The 13749-nt window shown below is 44.7% G+C and overlaps 1 protein-coding gene across 5 annotated transcripts in view; it reads right to left on the minus strand.

Moving 5' to 3' along the window:
• The window catches only part of SIL1 (SIL1 nucleotide exchange factor), a 248182-nt gene that overhangs the window by 179077 nt on the left and 55356 nt on the right, over positions 1-13749 (minus strand). For 4 of the 5 annotated variants that reach the window (XM_068980447.1, XM_068980444.1, XM_068980445.1 and 1 more), the window contains exons 2-3: positions 12437-12551; positions 4906-5050 (exon numbers count right to left, since the gene is read on the minus strand). In XM_068980447.1, coding sequence (XP_068836548.1) covers positions 4906-5050; positions 12437-12541 — 250 coding nt within the window. In that variant the 5' untranslated portion in view covers positions 12542-12551. The remainder of the gene's footprint in view (positions 1-4905; positions 5051-12436; positions 12552-13749) is intronic. The other variant, XM_068980449.1, reaches the window with a different exon arrangement.

A 13749-nucleotide genomic window follows, 5' to 3' on the forward strand; every position in this document is an offset into this window, starting at 1 on the left:
AGGAACTTTTAGCCCCACCTCCAGGGAGGGAAGTAGGACTGGAGATTGAGTTCAATCTCCAATGGCCAATGACTCTGGCCGCCTAAATCAATCACACCTAATAACAAAAACTCCATAAAAGCCCCTGGAGGGCTTTCGACAGCTTCTGACTGGTGAACCTCGACCATACCTTAGCGACCATACCTTCTATGCATCTCATACACCTGGCTACACTGAGTTGTATCCTTTATAATAAACCAGTAAACATAAGTAAATTGTTTTCCTGAGTTCTGTGAGCTGTTCTAGTAAACTTGAGGAGGGAATTCTGGGAATCTCCAATTTATAGCTAATCAGTCACAAGGCCAGTAGTCTGGGACTCGTGACTAGCATCTCCATTAGAGGCAGTGGGACTGAGTCCTTTAACTGGGATCTGACACTAACTCCAGCTAGATAGTGTCTAAATTGAATTACTGGATATGCAGTTGGGATCCAAGGACTGGAAGATCTCATGGCCTCTTCTAAGCTGCAAGGAGCAGAAGACCTCAGAGAGATAATCCCACCATCACCTAAACCAGAGTCAGTTGCTCCTTCAGACAGATGTCCAGAGCCTGCAGGAAATCAGACTCCTCCCTTAAATGCCTGCAAGAGAGTAGCTGGTCTACCATAAATGAGGTTTTTAAAATTCAATTCCCTCCTATCGCTCATGCAGATCTGAAATGATCTGACCAGATGGCTGGTGCTCTGTAATTCTTGGATTGCTCTCATCAGTTGTTGGTGATTTAGACTTTTTTTTATACCCCCTCACATGAATGTGTTCCTGCACAGGCTTCCTGCATGATCCCATCAAGTGGCTGTTTGTACTAATGACAATATTTTAGAGGCTCTCACACAGCATTTCAGATCCTGGAAGTCACCTCAGGTCAATAAGAAGCCCCAGGTCTAAGCTTCCATGGGTCCATATGGGACTAACACACAGCACTGGATAACAGGCAGAACAAGAGAGGACTTTGCTCAGCCAGCCTCATCGCCTCCACTTGTCCTTCAGGTCCCAAGGAAAGGAAGGCAGCAGCAAAGGTATATTTTTAAAATGACAACTATAGCCATTTATTGAATATTTCCTACGTGCCAGGCCCTGTGTGAAACATTCTACATATGTTAATCTTGTTTCAGTCTCACACCATCTCTGTGAAGTAGGTATTTTCATCCCTGTTTTCAGATGAGGAAACCAAGATTCAGAGATTCTCATCAACCTGACAAGGCCACAGAGCTCAAAAAGAGAACTGAAAGTGGGTTTTGAGGTTTAGCATCATAAAATTTGACTCAAAGCTCCACCAAAATCTCAGGGATAGAGAGAAGGCCCTGGCCTGGCCTCCCCGCACCCTCCTTTGTGCCCTCATTGAGCACCAGGCACTTTCTCCAGGACACTGAAAACATTGCAATGCCTTTTTCTCTCTGTATCCTCTATGAGACTATAAACTGCTGGAAGGCAGGGGTCGTGTCTCATTTGTTACCCAGAAAGACAGTATGGTACAGTGCTAGAGGTTAGGCTTATAGCCAAACAAAGCTAGATCTGAATTCTGTCTCTATCACTTGGTCGTTTGGCTAAGTCAGTTCTCTTGAGACTCAATTTTGTCTATAAAAATGGGGGTAGTTATAGCACCTACCTTCAAAAGATGCCTGGCACAGGGAATGCTCAGTAAATGTGAGCTAATATCTGTCTCTGGCTACTAGTACAGTGCTTGGCACAAAGTAGGATCGCAGAAAATGCCCAAGGAGCAGAAGGCCCACCATATCTGGCTATGACCAGTTTTCTCTAATAACAAGTACACAGGCACAAAGCCTGAGGTTCATGGGTACTCAGCCTTAGGACAAATTTCTGAGTTCCTTGCCCAGTACCCACAGGACCTGCCAGCAAACAGCTTTCCTCTGCTTGCTTGTGAACAGCTGATGCTGAATCCACACTCAAATGCTTGCTGTGCCTCCGTAAGGTATGACAGATCCCAAAATAAACTGAGAGAGAGAGAGAGACAGGAAAATCACTTCCAGGAACAAGTAACTCACAGCAAGGATGCTGACAGTAATAACAAGGCACGGAGACTTCAGGGGAGTGACCTGCAGCTGCTCAGGGAAGGGTGGCTAGGGCCCAATTCCCACCTGGCCTGGTAGGAAGGTTCATGAAGTTACAGGTTGGTCCCCTGATATTCCAGGCTACAGCAGGCAGGATATCTGCCTTCAAATGAGCCCAGACTGTGTAGCTCAGTAACTCCTCCTTGGAGACCTGAGGACAACACAGATGAGGTCCTACCTTCAGAGACCTAAGGAGACAGAAGGTACTGAACTGAAGTCAATAACTGTCAACATAAACTAGCCATTTTGCCATTCTCTTAAAAGTCCCCCCAAAGATATTCCACCATCTTCCTATGCCATGTCCTAGCTCTTACGCAGGAAATGCTGTGCTAGCCCGTTCTGCTCCCTTACCAAAAATCATCCTGGAAGGAAAGAACATTCCATGACCATGGAAGTCTTTCCCTGTCACCATAAGTTCCCTTCCCCATCTAAAGCCAGAGAGGACAGGAAGGTTACACCCTCATGCATACGCACTGGCATCCAATTTCACAATTAAGTTTAAGGGGTGGCGCAAACAGAAAATTTACCATTTAAAATCATAACTGCTATGTACCAGGTTATGTCTTCACGTTAGAAATCCTCAGAATAGACTCTGCAGGAGGCGGGCAGGACATTTCTCCCACATCACCAACTGGGGAACTGAGGGACTCAGAGACTTGCCCAAGATCCCCAAAGTAGTAAACCCAGGATATGAATCCAGGACTGGCTCAGTCTGAAGTCTGTGCTCTTTACCACTATTAATAAATTATACTACCTCCTCTTTTATCTACTCATTCCAGGACTAGTTAAATCCCTTTTAACCATTCAGTAGCTGTGATGGAAGTTCCCAGGTAGCGTTTAGAATATGGTGGATTAAATATACTGATTAAAGGCAAATGCCAGCTATCCATAAAGACCGCTGAGATGTCAATCTCCTACCAACAAACATACATATAAAAACCTTCTCGATGTACACACAGAACATCTTGCAGAGAGTCTTGTCTGCCTCGACAGTACTTCTCAATCATCACACATCAAACCCTGAGGCCAAAACAAATCTCTCACCTTCCCTCCTCCCCTCACTGGTCCTGCTCTGGGGGGTGAGTGTAGGTGAAATGGAAACATTTTTGGAATATGGGGCAAGCACAACTGGAACTAGACTTGCTTTGCCCTCAGAGCTGTGGGACCTGAGTGTCTGTGCTCAAATACAATTCACAAAACTTTGGAGTGGCTTTAAGGAAACTTGGGGCAGAACAATTTATAAGGAGCCTTAAGAAACTAGAAGGCAGAGGATGATGTCAATGGGGCAACAAGTTAAATGTAAAAATTAGTACTCTAACTCTCCAAGAGACGCTTACAGCACTCAGCCTGCCCTTGTCACATAGGTGCTGGCCCTCCCTCCCCAAAGATATAAAGAGAGGTTCTTTTGCTCAACCATTATCAGCAACCCCACTGCCCAGAGGCTGGGCAAGGGCCCTAGGTCAGAACTTTCAGGCTTGATCTGCATCGTGGACTGGGGCCTTAAAGAGTGCCACAGGAAAAGAGGGTAGGGGTAGGGACACTGACTTCCATGTGCTCCAGGCACCTGCCTGGTCAAAAGTGGTATAAGCACTTTTAATCACGTAAAATCAATGAATATAACTCACATCCTCCACTTTCCACACCCTGAGAGTCCCTCTTGTTTTAGTCCTCAGAGACCAGGGGGTTCAGTTCTCAGGGAAGGTGGAGAAAAGCAGCCAGAATTTGCGGAGCCCAGTACCTCTGTCCCTAAAATCTCCCTCTACCTAGCACTATTAGCACCTACTTGGTTTCCCTGGTGGTTCATCACTTTTCTGTGGCAGTAACTACCTGCACTCAAGCCCAGCAGGGGCAATATTGCTATCAGAAAGTTGGCTGGCAGCACAAATGCTGCCCCTGCCCAGCACAGCAGCAATGTAGCAGTGAGAACATGGTGATGAATATAGGCAAGGAGCTGATGAAACTATGCTCTGGCAGCTGCCAGGGCTTGTCATCCCACTGCAACAGTGCAGAACACAAATAGCCTATTCCTGAGAACAGGCCCAGTCGGGCTCCAGCCAAGGACAAGTGGGAGGCAGGTGAGTCCAGGCTGGGGTCAATGACATTGGACAAGTTAGCTGAATGACATAGGTCAAGTCACCTACTCTCTCTGAGCCTCAATGTTTTCATCTGAAAATAAAGACAATAATAGCTCCTATTATTGTGAAGACTGAACAAGCTTATGCACATGAAGCACCTAGCACAGTAACTGAATACGGTAAACACCACAACTGCTGGCTTATTTCATTATTATTTTAATCCCTGGGCCCAGGGCCATAAAAGGATTCGAAAGTTGTCCCTTCTGAGGATGCTCCATTCAAAAAGCAGGCCAGGATCAGCCCCTGCTTCTTGGCACATGCTCCTTTAACAATAGAAAACTCCTACCCTGCACCGGTGCTCAGGACTCTCCCATGAACAATATTTCAGCAGCACTGAGCCGAGCAACAGAGCCCAAAATAGCATTTGCAGAGTGAGGCACATGTCACTGCCTCTCCTGCGCTTCAGAAGTGCAAGGAAAGTTTTCAATCACTTGCTCAGAAAGCTCGGCCACCCACCACCTCCCTGCCTTCCAGGGCACTCAGATACGGCAATCTCTGTTCTGCAGGAACGTGGAGGTCCCTGAGTCCTACAGCAGCAGCCACCATGACTCCCCTCCGAGGAAGCCAGAGAGGGGTGCTCCTTCGAAACAGCCCTATGGAGACAGAGGACATGCACATTTTTAATTTCAAGTGTGTTTCCTTGAGACAGGGCTGGGCTTGGTACCTGGATGAAGTGCCTGCCACTCATGGGTCGGGTGAAACACCTCCAGAATCTCGGGTTCCGGCTCCTCCTCTGCTATGGTTTCCTTTCTCTCTGTTTCTTTGGTGCTGCTCTTCTCTCTCTTCTCTGGGTTGGTCAGTGCAAATTCCTGCAGAAAAAGGAAAATAGGCCATGAACCACCACAGCTGGGTAGCAAGCAAGCAGAAAGAAAATGGCCTGGGGGAGTACACTCTCCTCCTTGCATTTCCTGCCCTCCCTAGCCATGTTTGGACTTTTCACAAGATTAGTCTCAGAACCAGTACAACTGAGGTGATATGATTAAATTAACACAGCATGTGTTGTGTGTATATGCACTGTTTAAAAAGTCCAGAAGGTTCCACACTATTGTGAGGGGTTTAAGGGAACATACTGGGGAGAGGGGTCGACAAAATGAGACAATAGGAGACTAACTTTCTACTTGTTAAGCTGCTATACTGTTTGATATTTAAAATTCCTATTACTCTTATAATTAAAAACTAAAGATATTTATAAAAGAAAAAGCATACAACTGAATAGAACATTAAGCCCTCAAACAGTCAACTCAGATGTACAAAAGCTGGTAGCTAAAGCCCAATTAATTCCTAAGCCACCCAGCAGGACAGAGTAAGGGCCTGGGTACCTTAATTCCCCAGGGTACCTATGGGGCATACATGACCTCTTGGGACATTCCAATCCATGGAGGAAGGGGTGAAAGTGGGAATGCACAAGTCCAGCTGAGCTAAAGGAGGAAGATGCCCAGGTTGGAAACCTCTTCCTAAAACCTGTTTCCTTCCACCCCAGGGAGAGTATGAAGGATTAATGAGATGGTGTCTGTTGAGCACTTTGAACTCAGGAGAGAAAGATGTAATATAAATACAAAGTATTATTCATTTTATTCCTTCCCAGCCTCCCATCCTTCCTGTCCCATTTTTAAACCTGTTTGTGTATAAAAAAGCAATAAGGCCTCAGGAAACTGGAACCAGAGGGTTCCAGAGCTCTGAGAAATTACATCTGGGAGGGCAAAGAAGAACCCACATTAGCACACTGGAAGATTATTTCAGCACTCCCACCTCCCAATTCTCCCCCTAAGAGTATTTTTCATGGATTCCTCCTATGAACCCAAACTTGTGCTAGGTACTTTATGTAGACCTCATTTTGGTCTCCCAAACAACTTTAATCCTACATGGGATTAAACAATGTAGGTAACAATGCCATCTTTTTCAAGCAGTGCCCCAGGTCCAGATAGGAACCTCCCTGGGTCCCTTAGGTCCTGATCTTTAACTAGCTGACAGAGGAAAGATTAAGGGACTAAGGTGTTGATGATGACAATGTAAAGCCCTCCAAGGATTTTTACATTTTAACAAGAAATAAAAACATGAGATTCAGATGGAAGAAGTTCAGATCTTCTTAAGGACCAATAACGAAAATTATCTTGGACAAGATCAGTTCAGTTCAGTCACTCAGTTGTGTCTGACTCTTTACAAGCCCGTGAACCACAGCACGCCAGGCCTCCCTGTCCATCACCAACTCCCGGAGTTTACCCAAACCCATGTCCATTGAGTCGATGATGCCATCCAACCGATCTCATCCTCTGTTGTCCCCTTCTCCTTCTGCCCTCAATCTTTCCCAGCATCAGGGTCTTTTCAAATGAGTCAGCTTGGACAAGAAGAGGTCCTCAAATCATGTTACAAGTAACGAGAAGCACAGATGATAGAATCATGGTTTAAAACTGAAGCTCTGCTTCAGGTAACCCAAAGTTCCATTCCAAGTTGCTTTTGACTGCAGGAAAAGTTACTTAACTTTTAAGCTTCAGTTTCTACATTTGTAAAGAGGAAATAACATCTCACTCATATGTTAGAAGAAGTATTATCCTGTAAATCACTAGCCCTGGCTACATAGTAGCCATTACACCTATTACTCATAAAGGGAGTAGGGGACAAGTCAGATGAGTCTGTGCTGTGACATCCAGCATGGACTACACAAAATGGCTTCACTCAGGCAGGTCAGGTTTGAGTTGTGGTTACCTGTGCAGCCTGGTCCCTCAAACTCCTCCTACCCTTTCAACATGAAGTCCGCACAAATCTGAGCTCAAAAGAAAAACCAGCAACAGAAGAGTAGGTGTGTGTGAGACTAATGAGAAGGCAGACTGGCAGGATGCTCCCTACATTCTGAGAGCATGGGCACCACACTTCCAACAGCTGAGTTTCCTGAGGGCAGGCACTGTGTCAATCTTTTTCACCACTGTATATAACCCTTGCCCAGCCCGAGGCTTAGTTTGTAATCACACAACAAAGGAATGAAAGAAGCGCTTCCTCCTACAGGCAGGTGTATCTCTGGAGACAAGTGAGTCCAAAGAGTTCACTGACAGCCAGGAACTAGCCCCAAACTCCAGAACAAAGACCACCTTGTCCACTAAGTACCTGGAGCCTATATACGCCAGGGCCCAGCCATGCTGGTCAGTCTCTGCCAAAAGGGCCGTACACTAGACCGCAGGGCTAGAAGACCATTAATAATATTTACCTCTGAAGTATGTGGATTAAATGCCTCCAGAACCCAGGCAGGGACGGATGTAAACGTGCTGTGTGCCCAGTGTAAAAACAACTAGGAGTAGTGGAACTGTGAAAACTGGAGTCCTCCTGCCTTGACCAAGAAACATAGCTGTTACTCAGTTGTCACTGTCATGAAGGCATTCAACTTCGTGAGAAACAGAAATCCATATTTTTCTCTGATATTTCTTACTTTTAGAACACAAGGAGAGTCAAACTAAACATCTCTAAGCTATACATTACAACTCTTGCTTTAGTTTATCTATTAGCCAGGTTAGCTCCTAGTAGGTATAACTGTAATCAACTAACCAAATCCTCAACATCAAGAGAAGCAAAAAGAAAGAGGCAAGGGTAATGGTGATGATGAAAATATGACCCTTCAAAATCCAGGCAAGGCTAGTGTTCATTTCAATGAATAGAGGCTAAGAAAGCCCTTTTCCCTAGATCTTTAATGAGACTAACAGAGTAGGTTCAAGAAGAAGGATTACAACAAGATATGAACCACTGAGACACATACCTGAAGCCTCGGGAAAGCCCCTTTTTCCAACAATCCCATCACTGCTCAAAATATTTTTTTAAGTTTCCTCTTGGTATTATCTTTGAACCATATTTTAAGCTACACACACTCTCTCTCTCTCACAATCTGCCATTATTTTACAGTTCACCTGTTTTTAGTAGAGGTGACAGAAATTTGGTGCTCGTATGTCTGATCAACTAACTCTGTTCACCAAATCTGGCTCTGAGTGACTTCAGCAAGCACTGAGGGAGGCTTGGTCACACGAACATACTACAGGCTAGACAGTCACTTTGAAGGTAGAATTCTAGAAAAGGTTTTCAGGAAAAGCAGCATCATGAAGATGGGTTTGTAAGGAAAACAGCAGCTACCATTTATGAAGCCCCTACCCATAGGCCCAGCACTGGTCTAAGTGCCTTCCATGCCGCACAACTCATCCAAGTTTCACCTATGAAACACACACTTTTAATCCCATTTTACACACACAGGACCTGTGCAAAACCACACTGCTAAGAGAAGAGCAGAGATTTAAGTCCAGGATTGCCTGAATCCTGACTCAATTCTATGTTTCTGTTCTTAGTCAAGTGTTCTATTGGTTGTGCCTTGGATGCTAAGGGAAGCAAGCAGTGGGGGAATGAGATCACCCCAGCACATTTACCAGCACAGCCCCTGCCCTTTAATGGACAAGGTGAGAAACACAGTCGCAGAGAAAGGGATGACCCTCCCTCTGCTCCAGCAGGGTCTGAAACAGGAGACAAAAGACCGAGAGGTGAGGGAGGCCAGCCAGCCCGTGGTCAGCTCTGAAGTAAATCTCATGCTCTGGTGCCCTCTCGGTTGGCTTTTCAGGGCTCTTTTCAATATGCTGAATTCTCTTTTCTCTCTGCCATCAATACTGTAAATACCAATTTCTTCTGAAATGGCAAGAAATCCCAGCTAAGGTGTTAACTGACAACAGCTTACCATGATACACTTCCTTACACTTGCAACTGAATAAGAGATTCTTAAAGACCAAAGCCTTCAAGATCCAAGAGAATAAACGAATCTCTCAGGGTAGATGGACTGCTGTTGTGACAGAGACAGACTGAGGGGGCAACATTTTGGGATAGGAGCCTGGCTGACAGAGTCATAGATTAAACAGTGGAAGCAGCCACCCCATACTAAAAAGTAACAGCTGACATTTATTGACCATCCATTAGCCATACAGTGCCAGTCTCAATTCTAGGTACTTTATATATATAATCACATTTAATCTACACTAAAATTTAAGAGGGAGGTGCCTGTTTTACAAATGAAGAAACAAAGCTCAGAAATGGTCAAACTGCCAAAGTGGGAGGCAAAAAAGAGCTTACTAAGTCTCTGTGCTTCTTTATACTGGGTTCCACTATCCCACTGATCTTCTACCGTCTCTTGAAGGTGAGTATACCACACAATACATCCCTTTAGCATTCACACTGCTCCTTAGAAGTGACGCCCCAGAGAGGCGCCACAGCAGGAGACAGGAAAGGAGGATGGCTCCAGATCATATCCTGATACACACAGCCAACCTTTGCTGGGTGGCCATTAACCTGTAACAAATGCCCTTGGGGAAGAACAATTCCAGGTCACTAGGAGCATTTGTCTGGACTCCAGGCTCTGAACAAAGAATCATGACCACTCCCATCTTCCCCACCACCCATTTTCACTGTTGTGAAGGTGGCTGGCTGCATAATTTGGATTTTAAATGCCATCAGGGCAGCAATTTTTATGGTATGAGAGAAAAGATGCTTCAATTCCTACTTGTACTGAGCACATGATGAAAGATTATGACAAATGGATACAGCTTAGGAACAGACATAAGGATAAAAGCAGCTTCTGCTGATGAAAGTCAGTATTAACATTTTTCTGAGACTAGGCTCAATAGAGCTAATATAAATGGGCCAGAATAATTATGGCTCTGAAAGCTCATCTATTTGGTTGAACTATTATCCAAAAGGGACTTACTAACACACAGTCCTTAAGTAAATTCATCAGCACGCTCTTGTTAATTGTGCATCTGCTAAAGCTCATGACAGGGAGTACCCAGATCCTAAAGAGCTACGGGCTAAAGGGGACACAGCCCTAATCCCTCAGGAAACCTGCGTGCTTTTCTGGGCCAGCTATGTCAGAGCCAGCCCCAACCTCATGCTGTGGCCAGTCCCACCCTCTGGAGCCAATGGGATTCCAGTCTTACTGTCCTTGAAGAGGAGACCAGAAAAATGACAGCAACAAGATCTTAGTCAAAGAACATTAAAAGCTCAAAAGGATTCGTGACTCCTAACTGTACATTCTCTCCTGCTCCACAAAGTAGGGAGAAAGGCAGAGAGAAAACAAATGACTTCAGAGGGAAGGTGGAAGTTTGCCATGAGCCAGAGGTGAACCTTAGCTGAGCTGAATTGCTATTAAATTCATCACAATTGCCATTTGCACTTCAAGGCCCTCCAGTTCCAAAGCCTCCAGCACTTTAACCAACGTTTAAGTAGGACCCCTGGGGTTGGGGAAGGTAGCCAGGGGAGGGTAAAACTGTCAGAGTTGACAGTCAGGGCATCTCACAGAAGAGGAAAGAGAGGGCACTGGGAGCTGGTCAAGGACAGGCTGTTGCTGGGGCAGGCCAGGGAAATGGGGCCAGGACACCCTGCAGCCAGACCAAGCTCAGGGCCTTCTCAGGCATTCTGCCCCTGCCTTTGTCAATGACAGAAACCCTCGGTAATGAGGTCTGGGTTAATGAAATGGAGACTATAAAGAACATGCAAAAAAGTACAGAGGGAAAGAGGACACAGAAATGGAAGAGGGGAGTAGAGGAAGAAGCAGTCTTGATACTCACCACACAAGTAACCCAGTCCTTGGGGAAAATCCTGACCTTCTCAGCTCTGCCACAAACTAGCTTTATAATGTTGGCCAAGTTACTTAGCATCTCTTAGTTCTCCTCCTCCTCAAAATGAGGATAATAACTTCAGTTGTCTATTTAACATTTGATGGGATTAAGTAAGAATACATATAAAAGCACACAATACAATGCTTGGTTGGATCACAGAAAAAGCAAGAGAGTCCCAGAAAAACATCTGCTTCCCTGACTACGCTAAAGCCTTTGACTGTGTGGATCACAACAAACTTGTGGAAAATTCTGAAAGAGATGGGAATACCAGACCACCTTACCTGCCTCCTGAGAAATCTGTATGCAGGTCAAGAAGCAACAGAACTGGACATGGAACAGACTGGTTCCAAATCAGGAAAGGTACGTCAAGGCTGTATACTGTCACTCTGCTTATTTAACTTATATGCAGAATACATCATGAGACATGCCAGGCTGGATGAAGCACAAGCTGGAATCAAGATTGCCAGGAAAAATATCAATAACCTCAGATATACAGATGACACCACCGTTATGGCAGAACTCTTGATGAAAGTAAAAGAGAGTGAAAAAGCTGGCTTAAAATTCAACATTCAAAAAACGAAGATAATGACATCCAGTCCCAACACTTCATGGCAAACAGATGGGGAAACAATGGAAACAGTAACAGAGCTTATTTTCTTGGGCTCCAAAATCACTGCAGATGGTCACTGCATCCATGAAATTAAAAGACACTTGCTCCTTGGAAGAAAAGCTATGACAAACCTAGACAGCATATTAAAAAGAAGAGATATTACTTTACCAACAAAGGTTTGTATAGTCAAAGGTTTTTTCAGTAGACATGTATGGATGTGCAAGCTGGACCATAAAGAAGCCTGAGTGTTGAAGAAATGATGCTTTTGAACTGTGGTGTTGGAGAAGACTCTTGAGAGTCCCTTGGACTGCAAGGAGATCAAATCACTCAATCCTAAAGGAAATCAGTCCTGAATATTCACTGGAAGGATTGATGTTGAAGCTCCAATACTTTGGCCACCTGATGCGAAGAACTGACTCACTGGAAAGGACCCTGAGCCTGGGGAAGACTGAAGCAGGAGGAGAACGGAACACAGAAGATGAGATGGTTGGATGGCATCACCAACTAATGGACATGAGATTGAGCAAGCTCCAGGAGTTGGTGATGGACAGGGGAGCCTGGCGTGCTGCAGTCCATGGGGTTGCAAAGAGTTGGACATGACTGAGTAACTGAACTGATAATGCTTGGTATATGATAAGCTTATCATTATCATCATCAGTTATTACATCATTATCATCATCACCATCTTTTCCCCACAGAGAAAATGTGCTGTAAGCTTTAAACAGAGGCCAGAGGACTAAGGGATAGGGGAAGAAGCGCACACATTCCGTGACCCAGCACTGGTCACATTCCTATAAGAAACTCTCATGGCGGATTCATGTCAATGTATGGCAAAACCAATACAATATTGTAAAGTAAAAAAAATAAATGAAAGAAAGAAACTCCCACAGCAGCCCTGGTAGCATGGAGACTTTGTTGGATCCCAAAGATCCCTCTACTTGTGTGAAAATACTTACTGAGTTCTTATGACAGAGGCAGAAGTTGAAGCAGGAGACCATCAGCATGCTGAGCAGCATGCACAGAGGAACCATCCTAAAAAGGAGCAGGCCCTGGTGAGGCATAGTTAGAGGCCTGAGGAATGTAAACACAGAAGATAGAAGGTCAATAGGAAGCTGGTGCCTGACACCCCTCCCCACCTGCCCCAACACAGTGATTCCCATGATGTCACTTTTTTCACAGATGTCAAACATTTCAGATGATGTCAGGCATTTCCGGAATAGAGGTATCACAGGTCTCCTACCCCAGACGTAGAACAACCTAAAGTAACCCTCCATTCCCCCATAGGAGGAGAGAGGCCTTGGCTGAAACTGTAGTCATCCAGGACCTTTGCACAAGCTATTCAGGTTGATGCAAAAGTAACTGCAGTTTCAGATAGTGAATTTTAAATCATTATAAGTAGGCTCAAACATATCTTTATTAATCAAAATAGGTACCATTACAATCAACACATTTTTGCCAATGAGAAATAAGCTGGTTTATTCCTGTAGTGTAAAAATCCATGCTTTGGGATTCGACAAACTCTTGAAAAGTATTTTCTGCCTCCTGCTGGTTGTGGAAGCGTTTTCCCTGCAAAAAGTTGTCAAGATACTTAAACTAGGAGTTGGTTGGCGAGAGGTCAGGTGAATATGGAGGATGAGGCAAAACTTCATAGTCCAACTCATTCACTTTTGAAGCGTTGGTTGTACAACGTGCAATCAGGCATTATCATGAAGAACTGGACCCTTTCTGTTGACTAATGCCAGCTGTAAGCATTGCAGTTTTCAGTGCATCTCATCAAATTGCTGAGCATACTTCTCAAATGTAACGGTTTCACCAGGATTCAGAAAGCTGTAGTGGATCAGATGGCAGCAGACCACCAAACAGTAACCAGGACCTTTTTGTGGTGCAACTTTGGCTTTGGGAAGTGCTTTGGAGCTTCTTCTCAGTCCAACCACGGAGCTGATTGTTGTATAAAATCCATTTTTTGTCACAAGTCACAATCCGATTGAGAAATGGTGCATTGTTGCACAGAATAAGAGAAGACGACACTTCAAAACGATGATTTACCTTCAGTCAGTTCATGAGGCACCCATTTATCAAGCTTTTTCACCTCTCCAATTTGCTTCAAATGTGAAATCACCATAGAATGGTCAACGTTGAGTTCTTCAGCAACTTCTCATGTAAGTTTTATGAGGATCAGCACTGATGATTGCTCTCAGTTGGTCACTGTCAACTTTCAATGGTCATCCACTATGCTCCCCATCTTCAAGGTTCTAGTCTCCTTTACAAA

The sequence above is a fragment of the Capricornis sumatraensis genome, chromosome 9 (assembly GCF_032405125.1).
Source record: "Capricornis sumatraensis isolate serow.1 chromosome 9, serow.2, whole genome shotgun sequence".
Taxonomy (NCBI): domain Eukaryota; kingdom Metazoa; phylum Chordata; class Mammalia; order Artiodactyla; family Bovidae; genus Capricornis; species Capricornis sumatraensis.